The sequence below is a fragment of the Botryllus schlosseri genome, chromosome 16 (genome assembly GCF_051294905.1).
Source record: "Botryllus schlosseri isolate E-star chromosome 16, Bs_hap1, whole genome shotgun sequence".
NCBI classification, from domain to species: domain Eukaryota; kingdom Metazoa; phylum Chordata; class Ascidiacea; order Stolidobranchia; family Styelidae; genus Botryllus; species Botryllus schlosseri.
In genome coordinates this window covers 9,393,510-9,414,206 of record NC_137251.1, presented here as the reverse complement: position 1 = coordinate 9,414,206, position 20,697 = coordinate 9,393,510, and the positions used below count along the sequence as shown (strand labels likewise).

Sequence of the window (20,697 nt, the reverse complement as noted above, 5' to 3'; positions counted from 1 at the left end):
AGGATTTTAGATACTAGATTTATGGCCAGACGTATTAATTCGTGACGTAACTGTTAGGACATTGTTTGTTTGTGAGCTCAGCTTTACTAACCTGCATGATGTGGGGAATGTTATATCTCAAATAGAGTGTACAGATTACATCTTCTTTTCGATTCTTTTGCCCAAATTCCTGTGTCTGCGTCATACGCCTTCACCTGCCTGGGGCGCTATCGCAAACTTGGTCGTTTTACGTCATATTATATTTCTTTGGCATTCGACTGCTGTACCGTGTTCGTCATAGAGCTTTTCTTGCACACTGGCTCAGACGTATGCGTGACCTTTCCTTCTGCGTGCAGTTTTCTATAGTCGTGGTTAAAACGCAGCCAAAATGAGTCGGCAACCTGACGCAAAACGGGGAATTCCAGCGAATGTTGTTTCGGTATATCTGTCGCTCAATAATTAATTACCAGGTCTTTGCATATCAGTCTTGCCTTCCATCGCCCTGCCTGCATTTGTTCGGGGTTTGGCTTTCTGTTATGGACTCGGCCGTTCAGCCGCGGGAGTCCCCAAGGATCACATCGTTGCACCTTGTATTATATTTTTGACTGCAATTCTATTCAATAAAAATGTTTCTACCTCCAGACGTAGGTCTATGCGATAAGCTTCCTCGAAGAAAGACCTCGACATTTACACCGGTTATTAGTCTCTGTTTCGTAACAATGTCGCTCTTATCTCCCAGTTCCTACACTACAAAACTCAATAGATATTGATTTTATTCAGCATACCGCCGTATGTATCGTTGACGTCAGTCTAATCTCATATTATGTGATAGTCATTGTTGGATTATATATTTATAGCTGTGAAATCGCGGAATTTGTGGCATCAAATTGACCTTGCTGATTAACTGTGACGTCACAATTTTACTGGTACTTGAGTGCGAAGCGGATCGACGAATTTACTAGTCCTACTCCGATCCTGTTTTTTAAAGCTCAGATCCGACTCCGGTCCGACTCCTAGGCAGGATTCTAGAAATTACCGTTATCAGGCCCGAATTTTTCCGATGATAATCATACTCACAGGATGGTATTGAAACAATGCAAACAGGACATTAAAAACTCAAAGATCAAACCAACCCTTATCTGAATTCATTATGCCAACTTGACTTGGCATGTGGTTTATTTCCATGAACGTTTCACTTTAACTATTGATTCGAGGGTGGAAGAGGGTAAGGTTGTCATATTCTTAGTAAAAAGTACTGATCCGGTCCCGATCCGACTCCAGCCGCATCAGAAAAAGTACTAGTCCGGCTCCGAACCGGCTGCTTCCAAAAATGAGAAAATCCGGCCGGATATCCAATCCAGCTCCGGCCAATACTCCGCCATAGTACTTGCTTGTCGGAGTGACAACGTCCATTCCATTGAATTGAATTATAGCGACTTGATATTTGCCAGAATTTCGGCATTTATTGGAGAGATTCCTAAAAATTCTTCCGAAAATTCATTGGGATTGCCAAAGTTTCCGGCTTGTCGTGGCATTTCGGTGTGTCTGCGTGTCTCCAGTAGACGCAAACGAACAGACGACCATTTTCATGATTCCTAGTACCGACATGAAAATAGAAAGACTATGTTACAACAGTAAAGTCACGATGTTGGAGAATATGTAGGCTACGTGTCGTCTGTTCTGTAACATGTAGTCTGGCGACATCACTAAACTATGTCACATAAGGCGTTTGTCCTCCTTTTATTAATTTCTACGCGAAAGAGCAACTCTCTGAACATTCTCGGCGACGTCAATATGTATTATACCCATCTGAACTGATGATACGATAATCTCCCAAAGGCGTCACGTCATGTAGCAGAAAATAGTAGGGTACACACTATACAGTCATGCCACAAGTATCGAATTGTTGATATAGGCTACCGCTATTGGGCACGTTTCGTGACGTGCCTCCGTGGTCGCTACTGTCTCGCCATATCCGCAATCACATGCCTCCCTAGATGTGACTTATTCTTATCTATAAGTAGGTATGGGAGTAGTCGGGCTTTTAACTTCAGTGAACATTTATTTACGCGTTGCCAGTCCGATATTACTCGAGAATCACCATGGATGTGGGAAAACAACAATGCAGATTACAGGTTCATTTGAGTACAAATCTAGTATCATAAAAAATACACTACTAATTCACGATAAATGAGCTCAGCTCAGCTCAGTAATTTTTGTATTATAATTAATAGATTATTAAAAAAACGCTAGCAGCTGTAATCATAAGGATGTGTAGGTACGGGTATAGATAAATTTATGACGAACCACAGCAATGTTAGACAACCAAAAACTCCTTTTGCCCCCTGTTCCCTACTTCCCTTGTCTCTATGTCCTCTCTCGAAACTGTTAACATTACTACCGGAATTTCGCATGAAGAAAATACTTCTGCAAAATATCGCATGCGTCTCTTGGTAATATTGTTAATATTTCCGAAATATGTCCACCATCGTCTTCAATTTCGTAATCTCTCGTGTTGAATTCGTACTGGCGGGCAAGTTTAATTTAGGGCTGCGGTCATGACGATCTGAGTATACGAATCCGAATCAAGTATTCACTGCCACGATTCGTGTGGAATATTGAGAGACGTATTTTTCTAGTTCTGAAATTTTACGCCCGTTATCACTTCAAGTTATTATCACAGAGAAATATAGTTTCCATGATTTCATCTCGCCGTGGAAGCTTTGAAACCAAACCAGCAGCCCAAGGTTGCGCACGCTGGCGGAAGCAACATGTCTCTGAAATAGTGATTGGACCGCAGCATTTTCATAAGACCGCTATGAAATATATGATATTATCTTCAACTTATAGTTATGGCGTTATTTTATATGTGGTCGCGTAAAAGTTACATAATTGGACATTCCCAGGGATATCTAGAACTTGAACTAGATATCCCTGGAACGTCCCCAGTCATCGATACTGTTATGACGCAGTAATGAGTGGTATACCGGTATGGCCGAATGGACTCGAAGCCTCAATTCGGAATCGAATCAGATTCTGGATTTTACCCAAGAATCCAGGATGAAACCCGGCATGAGTTACCATACGAGATGACCGTGTCGCCTGCAGAGCTATTAGTTCAAACGTGACGTTACTCCCGAAGGAGTCATGTTTTATTATATGGTATGAACTGAGATTGCGTGTTTACTGCGAGCATCTGCGGCAAGACGGTCTGTAATCGGCTGTATATTATATATTAATTCGTAATGCATCAGTTGGAGTGGTGCCTACGATAGTATCGTAGGCCCCGGTTGGAGTTTTCAAAATTTTGCTGCTATGTTATATGTGAGATAGTTTTCGAACAATAACACCTGCTCTTTGCTTTGTTCCGTGGTTACGCTTAACTGTTATGCATTTAGGCAGCAGCCCTGCCACGATTGACACACTGTCCTTCGCAACACGCAAATCGCTGTCGGCCCGTGTTTTGCAAACGTGTCAGGATCGATCCGGCCTGATTTATTTCAATTATGTATGAAACGCGATAATGATAGCTTCTTGAACGCGGTCCGTGGACGTCAAATGGTGACGCATCAATCAGCGTGTGAATTGTGTTAAAGGCTGGAGATCTCATCTTTTAGGACTTACTATCGCATGTCTGAGTTTCGGAACTGTTACTAGCGAGATTTGAAGGCTATCTGCGTTCTTATCCCTAGCATTAGGGAGGGAGTGCAGTGGTTACTACGACCGACATTACGCAGGTGGTTAGGGATACATGGAGATTTAGACAAACATGTGTAACAAACTCACTACACCCTACGCAGGTAGTAGCAGTTGGTAGTAATATAAAATGATTTCGCATATTCACTGCCTCCAAACTAAACAAACCATCGTGTGACGCAAGTAATCTATTTTTACCACCAAACCCAAACATGGCTACCGTCCCGACTGCACGGCTGTGTACTGCGTGTGTATCTTCTTTATAACCCATCGTTCCAAGTACTCATGCACTGATACCGCTTCCCACCTGTATCGGAAATATCAGGCCAATTTGGACGCTACACGGAGTAGCTTGAGAAGTCGGAAGTAATCAAGACATTTGCATTGAAAAACTTTCGATGGGTTCCAAAATTTTCGCAGAATCATGATAACATACTTGCGCATCACCAAAACAAACGGAAAATGGTCCGCCGAGCACGAGTCTCGGGGCTGTTCCAAGGATCCATTCTTTTCTCCGTAGATTCTTGATGTCACAACTATGTAGTTGCAGTGAACAACTTAGTCGTAACGGGATTAAGTGCGTAAGGTGTGATACAATCAATATCCCAGAAGTTTCAAAATATGTAGCTATTTTGTTACCAAGAGTTACCAGGTTGCGTACCATTAGTGCATGAGGTATAAGATAGTCCTCAAGGCAGCAACCCGTTTTCATTTTAGTTGTCCATTACAAAGTGTAAACGTCTTTAACAATTTAATGGACCAGTGGTATCGATGACATGCATATGATCTTTCGATATATTGATCCGCTGTCTCACAGATGTAAGCTATGTATTGTATGTACTTTATTAGTTCCAAATATATAGCCTCAGATACCATTAGGCAACTTACCGTATAGCTTGTGACTTTAAGTGTCTTTTCGGTATCGTTCTAACAATACTAAAAGGTATCTATCATGCAGCATTGCTGCAATAAGTTATTCACACCGGGTAAATTGCGCAAAGTTTTCTTACTCAAATGCTATTACTTCGAACATATCGGTATGCAGGAATAATGTTCTCTGCGATATTGACTTGTTTCAAGTTGCGTATAGGCGGTCCTGAAAGAGGATTGGTTGTCGAAAATTCGACATTTTTACTATAGGTCTACCTAAGTCCTCATTATCTTGGAGTGGGCATATTCGACTATTGGGGAATTTTCCGAAAATATTGTTTATACACAATGAGCTTGTGCGGAAATTTGGTATAGATTTTGTTTGAAATGTGGACACGGGATTTTCGCTTCTGTCGGCCGATATGTATGTACATCACTTTTCTTATTTAAATGGGTAATAGTAGTACATCAGTTTATGCTACAATTAAACTGGGTGTGTTGATTTACGACATATTCAGATTCCAAATATTCTGAAAAGTAGTTCGGACCAGGAACGGTATCGTTAAGAGATGAGACTAGAATTATGAATATATTGGTGCAACAGAAAACTTATTTTCGGTGAAGGACGATTGAACGTCATAGACTGAGTTCGATGTTCCACTCTATACATGGCGCTTGTGGTTGATGATGAGCTGTGTCAGCTATGTATAGGGCTAGTGGTTGCATGCTAGTTCGCCCTATCGTACATTGTTTTGGTCAACGAAATAGGCGCGGGTATTTTGAAAATTATAAACTCAATAAAAAAAACAAGTGCGGAAGTAATAATTAGAATTACGCGCTGTATTGGCGCGGCGATGGCACCGGATGAAAACGCATAGATTGACTTTTACCGAAAATGAACATGTCGAGATGACAGAATCCAAGTCATGTCGTCAGTGATTCCAGGAAACAGACCATATCATTTTGACAAAGGATGGTGAATCATCCTAGTTTTTTGTTTTCCGACTATCATTCAATGATCCACGCCGACAAACAGCGAGAGAGAGAGAGAGAGAGCGGGACATCAGGAGAGAGATGATACATTCTGACATGGAAGATCGTGTTTCATTATTAGGGCTCAGGCCTGAAGTATGCAGACCCTATGTACTATGTATACTGTATATCTTCTGCAGTATACCAATCTTATGTTAGCATTTCACTATGAAAGATCATCGAATCGAACGCTGAAGTAATTTGAGGGTTGTACCCGTGAGTGCGGGTAGTGAGTATGCATATAAACATCAATTTCATTGAGGTTATCTCAGCTGCTGTGGCACTCTATTCTTATACTGCATATTCTGAATGAAGGGGTTTACCCTGCGCTCCTAACAACGAGACTAATTGCGCACAAAAGCACTTGGAGTAATCTTATCACGTCTCCTATATATAGTTCTGTTGATAACGCCTATTGTTCTGGCTTTTCACCGCGGGGCTCTTATCTGGACGTTGAATTATTTGAAATGTAATGCGAAGTCACAATCTCGGAAACCAGCTTAAATCGCGAACGCCGTCTCTTTGCAATTATTGCAGCGGAATATAGCCGTAAACCGATCGATTTTACGTACTGCCGGCATATATTTCGTGAAATGTCACAGCACGCATCCGTAGCGCCAGTATATTGACTTGAGAACAATTATATGTAGGCCTACACTGTACGTGCACAGTAGTATATTTGGTAGTATATTTGATGTGGACTCACCATTTGATTACGTTTTAGGGAGCTTGAACCTTGGTTGAGCCCATATTATGCATACAGGCACGAACACTGAAGAAAGCACTGATAAGTTGAGCATTTCTCAGATTTGGTCAATAACGAAGTGCCTCTAGTTTTTCTTAGCAGTGAAGTAGGTTTCCCTACTTAAGTACTATTCATTATGTGTTCTGACTACTTCCACTTCTAGTTCTTGAGTGTTTATGCAAAACTCCCTACTTTGTGTAGTTTGGATTATGAAAGGTAGAAAGTCGTTTGGGATATGCTTGCATCACTTGCATCACTTGCATCACCTACTTAAGTATATAAGGGCTGATTACTGTGACAATTTGGGATGCACCCGTGTATATCTTGTATATATTTCGTACTGGTGCACCCTGTGTATTATGGAGTGCTGACTTTAGGGTAAATCTTTATCTTGCTCGTCGGTTGAAGAACACTGATCGAGAGCATATAGGCATTATCAATTTGCATACTGTACACTACTTTAAATCGGATAATGACAACTAATTCGAGAGTAATTCCAAAATGCGACAATCGACTATACAGTAGTCAGCAACGAAATAAGGCGTCAAAGATGTGATTATATATCGTCGGGAATGCCTGACGCCGCATTGCCTTGGGCAAACTTGGGCTTGGGTATTTTTAACGATGATTTAATATAGTATTGTGATGATAGAGGAATGCTTTGTTTTTATGTAACCTCCGCTTTTCAAGATAGGCCTTTGCCTACGAAGAATTTGAATCGGATTTTTATAGCTGCAGGACATGTAAATTAGGTGAACAATGTCAACGTTCTTGATAAGACAGTAGTATGATTTAGCGGGATATTCATCGGGTTTTCTAACGTGCAACTTGTCTTAAGGCGGTGTTTAAGTTTCATGCGAAACCACATTGTCTTGTTTTCGCTTCCAAACCTCGAGAATGCGTTAGTCAGTGCAGTCAATCTAACGCGATTGTCGTGTCACTTTACGCCTCCTTTCTGCCGTTTCACCGGCTGTCTTAAGAAAAGTGACTTAAGCCGACGCGTGCGTTGAGCAACACATATTACTAATGAAAGTAAATTATTTTAGGCCTGTCGGAGTCACAAAAGGCCGTGGCGCTGTTCTCGGAATGTGCTGTAGTCGACTATATGATACATGAGATCGAGAAATACACAGGATTTCTATAAAGCTGTAGTTTATTGGATGAGTTGGACACTGTTAGCATCTGACAGTTAAGTCCTGGATGTATTTTCAAAATGCATCGTTTGGGGTAATGAGTAATAGTATTTCTATTGTTTTGTGTTTTACCCGCGATATTCAGACATTTTGTGTAAGGATATTGTGGGTAGGTATGAGGGTCGAAGAGCTAATGTAAGACCCCTCTCAGTGAGAACAAGGACTGAAAATTCTATCTCCTAAATTAGTATTAGTCAAACTTATATTTTTGCGTTTGAACAAACATGATTTGAGGTCATTCGACGCACCATGTGCTATGGGAACTACAGCCGACACAACACCTATTGCATTTTTTAGTTACAAAACCAAGCTTACAGATTGATATTATAAAACTCAGTCGCCATGGTGGCTATGAAGAGCTTGCTTCAATGTGGAGGGGCTGCCAGCAGGTCAGGCAGGTCAGACAGCGGTGATGAGGCGCAATTTTTTGTTAGTGGGACCACTGTTTATGGATTTATAATAAGCGACACGGAAATTCAGTTACGTATTCTGACGTTAACCAGCAGCTGGTTTGTTTTGAGACATGCGTTACTTTTTGTTACTATCCTGAGCCATCTAGATCTGAACCATTTTTACCGATGTATCTATTCTATAGTAAGAATAACAGCAGTGTAGAGGTAGTTTTCAATAAAATGTTCATCGGCATATCAACATCTAGTCATGCGATTGGCAACAATTACGTTTATTGGTATCATACAACGTTCATGAGTATATCCCAAGTGATCCGATGCTCAACTGGTATCACTATAAAAAGTATACATGGAAATAAATCATCGCCACTTACCGATCAATTTCAAGGGCTGTATTTAATGTCGTTTCATTTTCGGTAGGAGAAGATATTGAAGTTCACTTTAACTGTTTTCTCCACTGTTGCAATTCTGTTTGTCATCGCTACTTGGATATCTGCTCACCAGACAATTCATGCGTCATGTCCGGTTTCTTTAAGCAATCAACATACTGACTCGATGTAATCAATACTTGATTGCGGTTTCATCCAGCCATATCACAGGAGCGCCCTGGCAGTTTCAAGTCTTTATGTTCAATATAAGCATTGAATGGGTTTTTCCATCGGGTCAGGCCTTTAGAGATAAATGCCAACGAATCCAGATTCGTGTTTGCTGTATCGCAATAAATGACCATTTTTGATTTCCACGACCGTCAACGCTCACGCTCAATCATCCATGGTAGCAATGTTCGCTCAACTAAATTTATCAAATCTGGAATGTCGATGTCATTCCTTGCCAATTACGTATTTCAAGAAAATTAGGGATGCGATTGTTGCTTTATGACGAATTAATTCCCACTATTACGGATGGTTTCAATGCTCTTCTTCTTTGCTTATCTAATGAAGCTGTTATCAAATTCCTGATAGTATCCTCCCAATGATAGTGTCATCGCAGTCAGGATTTACGCACATCAACTTTATTCGAACTTGGTTTTTGGTGTTGAGCAGGCATATATGTCGCCACGAATTGCCAGATTGATCGGTTTGAAGCGTTTTAGAACAGCAGAGATGTATAGTTGAGCATAGTGAGCAGTGAGCGAACTTCACGTGCTCATTTGGGATGAAGTTATATCTATGTATGCTTCGAATGTCGAGGCTATCAATAGATCGAATAGAATACAGTGTACTGAAAACGCACGTAGGCGTGGACACTGTACCGTACATACCGCCGAAGGACAATAGCCTATCTCATATCATGCATTGTCGTGAGAGACGGCGTGAGGATACTTGTGGGGAATAAGTCGATTTGAAATAAATCGTAATATTTGTCCCGTGGAGTATGTACGTTCAATTTAAATTCCATTCGATTATTTTAAAATAAAGCACACTTTGTGCGTTTCTCTTCTCAATAAAAAATACAGAATCCACGGAAATTGATTCCGTTTCAGCACCGATTAATATACCTTGCCTATACTAAACAGGTATTTAATGTTATCGAAAATTGATTATCTTAATTAAAAGTTTCTCCTTAGATATACCGTCGCCGTGAGTGAATTATAATGGTGTATGGTGGTATCACATAGTCCCAAACATAGTTGAAAAATGGCAAAAAGCTACGTCACGGGTGAGAATATTTAGTTAAGGAAACAACGAAGACTTTAGGTAAGACCCGTCCTATAATTACGAATTTTCAGTTATTCCTGGATATATAATTGAAATCTAACAAAAAAGAGTTTGGAATTATATAATCTTGACTTGAGAACAATATATTTGATGGCGTGGAGATGGTTTTAATAATAAATCTCCTTGTGGCATCCATACCGCGTCACAATGACAACACGACCGACCTAAAAGTTTGTTGTGGGAAACACAGTTTTGTCACTTACTGGCGTCGTCTCGGAAGTCAGTTCATGTGTTTGATGGGCAAACCATAAATTTCAAAGCCCATGCCAAATCATATACATCAAGATGAAAATCACGTTAGTCAGTATTCATTTCCTGACAGATACCGTTGATGAGTGAATAAGTCCACGAGTTACATCCAAACCACAACAGAAGTCTGTTGATTTCCTGCCCGTGCAACGAAATAAGGAAATAACTTTTGATGCTGAAAACGGTAATTCGCTGTCTACTCATTGAAAACAATTTACATAAAATAATATATCAATTGCCACTCCGCTGAAAACGGACTTCCGCGTAGAGTAAAACGTGCGTTCAAGATGCACCGGGAAGCGTTACATATCAGAAAGATCTTGTCGCCGCGATGATTTCATGAGCGCTATTTAGGTTTGCGTTTCCGTTCGATCGCCTTGAGCGGGATGCTATCTTTGCAGAGACTCGGCCAGGTGCGGTAGAATAAAAACACTAGAAAGTTACTGGAAAAAGGAGAAAATACTAGAGAAACCCTATAGATAAAGATAAGTAATATTGAGAAGGGAAGGAACATAATATAATAGACAGGGATGACTACGACTTTGGATTCTGACTCGAGATAATCGGGCTGGAAGATTTTAGCGATTGAGATCATGTATGCAGTGTGTTAGAGCAATGTGTTAGTAATATAGCCACGAAAAGTCGAATGATCTTGCTCTTTTTCGTAGCAAATTTCTTGATAGGAATTTGAAGATGATTATACTGATGACATTGTAAGTCTGGAAAATGGGTGTGGATTCGGTGCTTCTGATAATCTGACTTGAGAACATGTGGGTTGATGATAAATGCATGGCGTATAGGCGCGGTACCTTATTGCACAGGCAGCGTTTGGTTCTGCCAAGATGTTTTGCACTTAAAATTTAAAATATTCATCAAAATCAGCTCGTAAAATGTCTCGCTGCTTTCCTGATTGATGCTGAAAGTCATTCGTGTCATGACTGGCCGCGCAAATTGTCACCTTGCCAACAGCGTCGGCATAACTCGGGCGAAGTCTCATCAGCAAACAGTTGTAATTGTCGATAGATTCGCGGACCCGCAGTCACGTTTCGCAGCGATTACGCGTAATTGCATTGAAAGTAGACGCGCGTTCGAAAGTAATCTTTCGTAAAACGTTGATTTTTTTCGTTACGAAAGCGCAATATGTCAATAGGACGATATTGATTGATTGGGAAATTCTGTATGAATTAAATTATAAACATAATTGACGGCGTAAAGTTAACAATAAGGGAACTTATATAATAGCGCCCGTAGCTGTACGCCGGGAGTCCAATCGCCGTCCTTGTGGTCTGTGTTGGTTGAAAGAGGAATTTTAAGAAATTCGTAATTATGGATAGATTGGCGGCTATAGTGTAAAATGTATGCGGTATCCGTAGTGTCGGACAGTTATAATATAATCTCCCTTATGTTATTTCAGAAACCAATAATCGCTTTAGATGTTCCGCCAATATCACTAATTTTGCTTTCATAAACGGTGGTTTATCGCTGGATGCGGTATGAAAGAGTCTGTCTGTTGGCGTATTGGGTCGCGCGCATTTTGATTTGCGATGAAAATAAACTGCGCTGAATAGCATCAAAGCACGGTCGCTTAGTTGTGGTCTTAGTATCTTAGTTATAAGGAGTTATATTAGGTTCCTTCGCCTAAGGCCACGGTGTGATTGGCGTTAAAGTTTCGCTGAAAAACAACAGTACTAACAGAAGTGTGTCGTATACGATGATTCGGCGTGCTCGTGTGTACGCTGGCGAAATTTAATTTCGCGAAGACAAGAATTACTTGCGCTGCAAGTGGTTTTCTGTGATTTGCGTTGTTGGGGAGTATCTATAAGAAGCTTGTTTCGTAGAGGTTTGTGATTCATGAGGAATCGCAATTCATAATGATATTGCAGTGACTTACAAATGATGGTGAAAAAGTCCAACTATGGATTAACCATGCTAAATTGATTGTTATGCTTCACGGTTGCATCAGCGAAAAAAAATCGATTTCATCCGTGTGTTCGTATTAAGACTCTGCAGATTAGAGCAGATAGCATGGGAACTATGCCACTACAGCGCTGGTGCCTCAGAACAGGAGTTACAATGAAAGCTCCGGATTAGAAATGTGTGATGGCCTTACATCATTTTGGGTATTTTACGACTGCGCCGTATCGCAGCTACTTCCGATTTTCGGAATTGACATTCCAGTCGTAAGATTAGCATGCAGTTGCTTTTAGATTGTGTGCCCGTCATCTTGGCCGTAAATACATCCCCTGTGATAGACATCCACTATTATGCTAGTACCGTAGCAGCCTGCAAAGTGATCGTTATGGAAAAACGGGTTTTAATTAGTTCTGAAAGCACTTGCGCCGAAAAACAGTGGTGTCTATACTTACAGGGTGCATCATACTAAATATTGTGTTGAATGCGTTTGGACACCAACTTATGAGTATAGACAGCGTTTTCTTATTGATGCAATGTCAAAGCAGCACTGATATATCTATGTGGATTGTGGAATATTATACGAGCCGTGTATTTACTGGTATATTCTCATGTCAATGCTGTGCCGACCAGTGTTGCCAACTCCGGATGGAAGAAAATCGCTAAAACTGGTGTCAAAAATCGCTAGATAGCGCTAAATATTGAGAAAAAAGCGCTAAAAAATAGCGCTAAATCTGCAAAAGGTGCTAAAGGTGTTAAATCGAGCCATTATATCGATATATTCTTCTCAGCTATATTTTACTCGTCTGGGGCCAAAGTCACTTATCATATTTATAGTTCATAATACGTAATAGTCATATCTAAGCGGGACAAAACGGCAGTGCATTTCGATAAAGCAGATCGCTTTGCGCAACGATCGCTATACGTGAACACTGACCAGGTTTGCAGACATAACCGCTCACTATATCAGCGTGCCATACTCGATGCGTCCGTGAATACGTAATGCGATGTACCGTGGTTATGCGCTTGACTTCTTCTCTAAACTGTGTTGGAGTTGGCCTACTTGAAAACGACATGCGACTTGACACACGTGTACACGACATGCGACTTGACCCGACACAACACGACATTGAAACGGGTTTGTTTGCCACTATAAGTAGAGACCTCAAGAAAATAATCCGAGGACCAACCTGGTGTATGAAATGTAATTAATCTGGTCTTAAACGAATGACCAGACATTGGAGCGACCTCAAAACATCCCCCAAAGCCTGGAAATCGACATTGATAAGAACAATCGCTGGACGAAATTGGTCATCGTTATGTTCATTATTGTGTTGCGGTGGTGCCATTGTTGAAGCAATAATGCCGGTTTTTCAGACTTTGCGGGCTGTTTAGGGGTGCATGGTTCCATTGTCCGTACGAGATTTTATTTTGTATGTTCGAAATCACTGCGACACCATCTTTCGATGGCCATTGGCCAATTATATTAAATTTCAGCGTTCAGGTCGCAAGATGTAACACTGCCAAATATGCTACTTTTAGATTACTCAGCAAGAAGAGACACTGTTTGCCCATGCGTAACCGCCAGGAGTTGCGTATCTACTACTATCTATCAGTAGGCAGTAATCTATAATTATATATCACCGGATTCCGCACTCTGGTGACCGGTAGAGCTAATGCAGTCGTCAGCCAGATCTGATCTTTAATGGTTATTTTCGGTCAAAAAGCGCTAAATAATCGCTAAATACTTTTTCAAAAATCGCTAGATTTATCGCTAGGCGCTAGATCCATATTTTTTGGCGCTAAACCGGATGAAAAATCGCTAGATCTAGCGCGAAAATCGCTAAATTGGCAACACTGGTGCCGACGTTGTAGCCACAACGCAAAGTCTGTAGTCCATAATCCATGTTTTCCATATATCCATTTCTGTTTAGTGAATGGACCAAAGCAACGCACAGCTGTATTTGTGCGCAACTGTACAGTGTACATCGCATGTCGTCACCACCCCAATCCAGATGTGTAAATGACTTTTCAGTGAATCAACCTCAATCGAAAACATCTGAATTGTCACAAAACAATATGCGGCCAACGTGATTTTAGTCTGATATGACCAGCACCCTTTTTATTGAACACCGGCAATGTTGCCGCGTTGTCGTATCTTTGTGGTACGATACCGTCATAGCTCGCCAACATTCCAAGACATTGAAATATCGTGTACACTGTACATATCGCTGTAGTGCCGTTATAAGCACTACTATAGTGACTGCGTAGTGTTATTTCAGGTTGAGGTAAAATATTGAGTACTATAATTTTAATTCAATCTGTGGTATCACTGCCCCACCAAATTGCGTAGCGACAAAGTTGTGGCGAAATATAGTCAATGTCGATTTTGAACCATGTGTATTGCGCTATGTCCACCCAGTGCGCCACAGTGCCATTTATCACCTCAATCGCATAAAGCCGGGCGCCGGTTTAGGCTTCACGAGAAATATATATTAGTACAGGATGTACTAAGAAATGCAGACGTATGAGATCCGAATCAATACATCCGCTCTCTATTGCGTTTGTGTATGCAGGTAGACTGATACCGGCAATAGAGGCGGTACTTCGCTGCGTTTATTTGAAACCATGCATAATTCTCACTTATCAGACGTACGGCATAAAATCTGCCTGTCGATATGATTTGGCCTTGGAATGATAATTTCCTGACGAGGCAGGGCTAATCCAGGAATGATAATTTCCTGACGAGGCAGGGCTAATCCAAGATCATACTGGCGTTATTGTTTTTTAACCGAAGCACGATCGGTATTTTCAAGGTGTGTTATATGTCTCATTTGTCATTTATACTTGTGTTTTACTGCTATCTCTTAAAATAAATTAGACACTGCATCAATGGCTGGAATTTGAACTGTGGAGAGCTGGATTTGACATTGCGTCGGTTTGATGGGGTCTTACTACGGCGATGATTGCTACTATGGGTTAAATCAGGCCTCAAGGCCCACGTTTTTATCCCTGTCGCTGAAAAGAAACGGTTTTTTCCCGACTCTTCCGAGAACCCCCGAACACGGCGTGTCGCATGACTCTCTGCACACGATTAGCGGTAGCAAATTGTCGAAATGGGACATACTGGCATCGTCTCGTTTCGAAGACGACAGAGATTACGATGACGACTCTGATGTTTTTGTTCTGCCCGGGTCCTGCCCGGGAGGGGACAGCGACAACGCGGTCATGACATCAATCCAGTCGAGGACGAAGTCCGGACTTCAGTTTGCTTTGTGTCCGAAAACCGATGACGTCACAGACCCGGAAGACACCGAAAAGCAATGCTGTTCGGAGTGGCTGCGGGTCTTTATCAGTAAACTGTGGGTGAAGAATGGTAACACCGATAAGCGATCGGAGACGGATAGTATCGACGCTCTCAGGCCTTGCACGATACTGGAGCGGGAATCGACTTTAAAACAGATGTCCCCGAAGAGAATCAGGAGGTTTTCGAAAAAAAGGCTCAGCACCGTGTCGTCTTCGTTTATTTACGCGACTTTTGTCGAGGTAGAGAGAGTAGGATAGCATTTTCGCCTTGATTTTTTTGCTGCGCGTCCCGCTGGTTCATCCGAGGTCGGCTGTGTTGTCGTATGGAAGTTATGGAGAATTGATTTGTGCGCCGATACCATCCGTGGGGAGTATAAATTGATCCCCGGTATGCGGCATGCCTTTCAATGCCAATGCGTGGAATTCCCGACTAGTACGGTGTGTCTGTGTGCTTGGGTATTTCAATCTCATGCACGAGTGTTGGTAGTGAGCCTTGGCACGAGGTTTTGGGGTTGGTGCTTGACTGTTGGTCCTGGCCCACCAATATAAATTGCTTAGTCAGATTTGCATGTGGATCGCTATGTATAAATGTAATAACTGCCATCAGTAAGCAATAAACATGTAGATAGTCGTAAGCCATAATACTAATGATCATGAATATTCTACGCTCGTAATTGCCTTTATTCAAAGCCTTTATTCATCACCACAGTTTTTTACATGTGGTACATGTGGTATTGTCGACGGCTGTGCGTCCGTTTCAGCATATAGTTTGTAGAGATGTTCGTGTGTTAAAACATCTTTCTACTTCATAAAAAGTAAGCAATTTAGCCTAAAGGTCTGTTCAAGTGGAAGTTGTCTTAGAACATATCCATTGGAATAACTAGTGCAGTCAAACGTACCCGAGTACTTCGTTTCTGTCCACCTCTATTTGTTCAGAATGGAACAAAACTCTTAACAAAGCAGTGACGTCACACATTCACTGTGATGTGCCGGACCTAAATGACGTCACCATATACGATATAAAATTTTTAGGGCAAGAGCACCTTTTCTCCTCAGGCTACGCCACTGCTTATGTTTACGGAGCTGCTTCATTCATCCCCTTGTTACCAATGTCTAGCTTTGCTGCGAGTCGCCACCTCGTGACTATTTGCTCGCTAATGTGCCGACGAAGCGAATAGTTACAGCGTAATGTCCTAACATTATGGTTTCAGATGACACTGATTATACTATATTCCACCTTAAGGCATTTTTTATGTTCAGGATACCGTGGTCGAATTGCGAGAAGAAAGACACGAAAACGTTGTTTATTCCATCACCATGAAGAAAGACGGCAGCCTTCAAAGAAACGCGTCTTTGAATAAATCGGTGAGTAAAGATAAAATAAGACAGGTTGCGTCGTTTTATCTTCTGCAGTCGCAGAAGGGAATCAGTCAACTGTATCAGGTAATTCTTTGTCGCCCAAGCACGGATGCTCAACTAATGGCGGCGCAATAATTGTTTGAACAAAAGCCCCGCCTCGTTGATTGTATCTATTCTCTGAGATAGCGGAATTGCCACAATTTATAAATAACTTTCGTTTTAGAGCAAGTTCAGGCATGCAGTGCAGGTATCAATAAAACACGATCGTTTCAGACAGCAGCATTATAGATTTTATATCTTCAAGAGATTGATGTGTTGAAAATCCGTATAAGCAGGTTGTTGTTGTTCTAGTATTCACGTTGTTTCGACATCTATGGCCGGGTCATTTCACACCCGGCCGATATTCTTTATTCTACTTATAATACTTGGCTGTCAACCTTTTTGCAGTGCCCACTACGTTCGAGGGTGTAGTAAGACAGCGACAAGACACGAATGGTTTAGCGATCAGGCGACTAGCTTAACCTCAACGTCGACAGTTATCAAGGGCTTCTGGAGTCTATCTCGGCAGGACAAGCAAGTTAATAGCGAACAAATATATCAAAAGATATGAGGATATCTCGTTCTAGCAAAAACAAATCATTCTCATTTAAAAAGTCATTGTACAGTACTTGCGGTAATATATTTGACACCGGTTAACGCACACCCCCGACACTCCTTATCCAAGTATTGTGAAGGTAGATCACTCAAGCACGCCACTGTACATTTATATAATCAGTAATCACTCAATATATTTGAGATCATACCACAATCTACATTCTACCTATACGTAATTAGGTTCTGATTTAAATTTAACTTGATAATTTGTCGGCTTGGTTTGAGGTCGGGGATAAAAATAGAGAATATGTCTGGAATTTTATGGACGAAGAATTGGACTTTGTAATTATCTCTGATTTTTTTTCAGTCAGCCGAATACCGGTCGTGTTGTCGTAGGTGTTTCGGTATTGAATTACGTACTGATGTATAATGCAGTTTTCGAGGTTCTGAAAAGTATTGAATTGCAGTACGGAATGATTCACTGAGAAATTACCGGGTACTGTACGTAATATTGTAGTTGTTTTCTGTCAAGACGAACTGTTGTTTGGTGTATTACCTAAGAACTAGTGTCACGTTGATTAATCCAGCAATGTGATTTGATCAAATCAAGTCAAATCGGTGACACCTGTTTTACTATCTGACAAAAGTTGATAGCCACGGTAAACATGTTGTCACTTGACCGCCCCGCCATCCTATACGCCAGCGAATGCTTTGTCACAGAATTACGTTTGTGATTTATACGCTATCAAATTCGGAGTTGATCCATGCTTGATGATATCACGTCTGTAGTAGGTACGCGTTGTCTTATTCCACGTAGAAGGAAGACTATGCTTGTGCTAAGCTTTATTATAGTACACAGGTATGAGTAAGTGAGATGCGCTTATTGGATTTTCGAAAGTTTCGGTTGGATTATCAGTTAATGCTGGGATCTCTGTGTTTGCCTTCAGAGACCTTGACTATTGTGGGGAGCTCACTGAAATATCATGCTAAACTGTACTATCGTTCAGATCGTCATGTTTATATATTTTTAAGCGTCTTCATCGAAACAGTTTCCATCAACGTTGGCGTTACAGGGTTTATGTTGACAAGTTAACTCGGCGTGTAGTCTTCGAGTATGTAGCGTATCGGAATGAAAGCGCCTAGGTTGGAGAGGTTTTACATTTTACGGACCAACTTCGATGTTACCTCAGATCGGTTGTGATAGGTCAGTAAGATAATGTCACATTATTATTGAGCATATCCGAATCCTGGTTTCGAATCGAGCATTTGCAGTATCACATTGCTTCCTACAACTGTTGAGAACTAAGTTCATCACATAGTTTCATGAGCATTGGCCACGGGGATTATGCGGAAATGTGAGCTGCGTCGACTGGTAGATTAATGACACGTTTTTATACGCTGCCATTGTAAACCACGTTTCGACGTAAACGCGCCCTACGTCAAATTGTATCGGTTATTTTTTAAGTATACGCAAATTTGAATTTTGGAATGATATCCATGCGTCGCACTGCGTCACGCGTTGAGTTTAACCCGGTATCGGTATAGTTGAAATGAGTGATCGTGTGGAGAATGTCATGCATGCGCATGCGCATTGCGTATATGCGAAAGCACGCAGCACTTGTATTGCTTAGGCGAGGGTACGCAACTGCAATTCTCACAGTCATTAAGCTTTCCGGTTGTAATATTTATTCGGGTAGCTCTTTTTCACGCCCAATTCAGTGACAGCACGCCTGGCATATATTGATTTTCAGTGTTTGTTTAGGTATGCGACTCGCAGCAATCGTATACGGTACATCCTTGATGGTTTATAATTGGATGTGTTTATCGCGACTAAGACGCGGTGACGTATTTTCGGGAATCGTACAGGATAACAACCTAGGTATGAGCCGCTTGATATCAATCAATTCGGCGATTTTTCCAGAATTTTACTGGACGCGTGCTATTTTGATATCTGAAATTGAGCATGCCCCGAGGTATATCAGGCGATCGGGAAATTACACCTTGAAACAATGTAACACGCAATAGCTATAATCAGGCGGAGACGAACATTTAACATATCATATGGGAGATAATTCGCAAGGAATCATTCGGTATGATGAGTGGCTTCAGTGGGTATTGCGTTTGGTCAAAGTTCCGCTAAGAATGGGGAGGCAGATAGTGTTTCGCATGACTGATCCGCGGGGAAGCGTATGTTGACAAAACCTAAAAGTCATTATTAGATTGGTGGGTAGTAAATATGTCGCGTTTGGTAATGCTGCCTGCAAGCGAATTGAGTGTTGATAGAAATAGACGGTGGAATTTATTTGGCACATTCCACATAAGTTTAAGAATTCTGGCAATTGTCGTAGCTTATGCATGCGTGCTTTGCTCGCCGGTAAGTATCCATTTTTTATCCATTCAAAACACCACAAGATTGCGATGTAATGAAAAGATAGGAAGGTGTCGAAGCGAATGGAAGTAGTCTTTGAGTTAAAGTCCGCTGCTGAGGTAAAATACATGATATATGCTCGTTTCAGTGGATCATTATAACAGCGATAATGTCATAATTTTAGTCGCTGTTACTGTGCCTTCCTATTTTCCTCTACATACCACCAGTACGGGGGATAGTAATAACCTGCAGTACCGGTATGCATAATATGCATTGCATGCTGACGATGGCGGATTGTGACTCCATCGCTGTCCTCTGGGTTCAGGTCACACGTTGATGTGATGTTTTTATAGCATTGTCAACATAGTGTTACGTTGTGACGTACTCACCCGTTCATTTAGTATGTGGTTCAACAGATCGTTTTAAAATTGACCTAGGGTGACCGACGTTACCGTGTTAGTAACTTGGTAACATGTGTCGGCCTATATACATGTACTCTTAACACGACATATACTTACTGATTGATATACTAGTCTCGCAGTTAACCTGGATACATTGAAGTTAACAACAAAGTGCTAGCGCCATGTCATGGTAGCACAAGAGATCGAAATATAGAAGAAATTCATAACACGTCGATTGAATCTAGCAGCAACTGCACGGTGTCTGGGAACTTGAAACACCAAGCAAACGTTTTTGTAGCAGATAGAAAATATATAATGTATAACTCTGCTCTACAGTTGATACGATGTGAGACTATGGAGTTCTATGTCAATAATGAAGACAAATCATGACTCTATACGAGGATTACTTTATGCGTTTAAAACCTACATGATCTGTGGCCTTCAACAATAGTAAATTATGGACCAGGAATTATCCACAATAAATATTACTTTCTTTCCCAAAGAGCTGTGGTTAATCGAAATTACATATTCAACGGGGTCTAACTTTGTTATGTTGCTGGATATTTGCGTGCTTTTGAGATGTCAATCATTACATTATGGACTCCGCCACACACCGCTGGAAGCTGTAAAATTCAATTTATTTACCCACGGTTTCAACGAGCAATGAAATATAAATATTTACACGGACGGTTCACACATACATGCTGATCGCTTATTGTTGCGAACATCCCTCCAGCTAAGGCAGACGTATACCAGTTACTGTTTTAAGTATCCGCGGGGTGATTATTCCTTGTTCAACGAGCTCGATTCAGTATCACGTGGGAAGCGATACATCATTTAACTTAGCCACATCGATGTCAGGATAT

The 20,697-nt window shown here is 41.2% G+C and overlaps 1 protein-coding gene across 3 annotated transcripts in view; it reads left to right on the top strand.

Moving 5' to 3' along the window:
- LOC145459313 (ral guanine nucleotide dissociation stimulator-like 1) overlaps positions 1-20,697 on the top strand; it is a 34,300-nt gene that overhangs the window by 926 nt on the left and 12,677 nt on the right. Inside the window, exons 1-2 of one of the 3 annotated variants that reach the window (XM_080337961.1) lie at positions 14,613-15,349; positions 16,370-16,474. In XM_080337961.1, the coding sequence (XP_080194087.1) occupies positions 14,747-15,349; positions 16,370-16,474 (708 nt within the window). In that variant the 5' untranslated portion in view covers positions 14,613-14,746. Of the gene's footprint in view, positions 1-14,612; positions 15,350-16,369; positions 16,475-16,571; positions 18,942-20,697 lie in introns of those variants that run through there. The other 2 variants (XM_080337962.1, XM_080337963.1) reach the window with 2 other exon arrangements.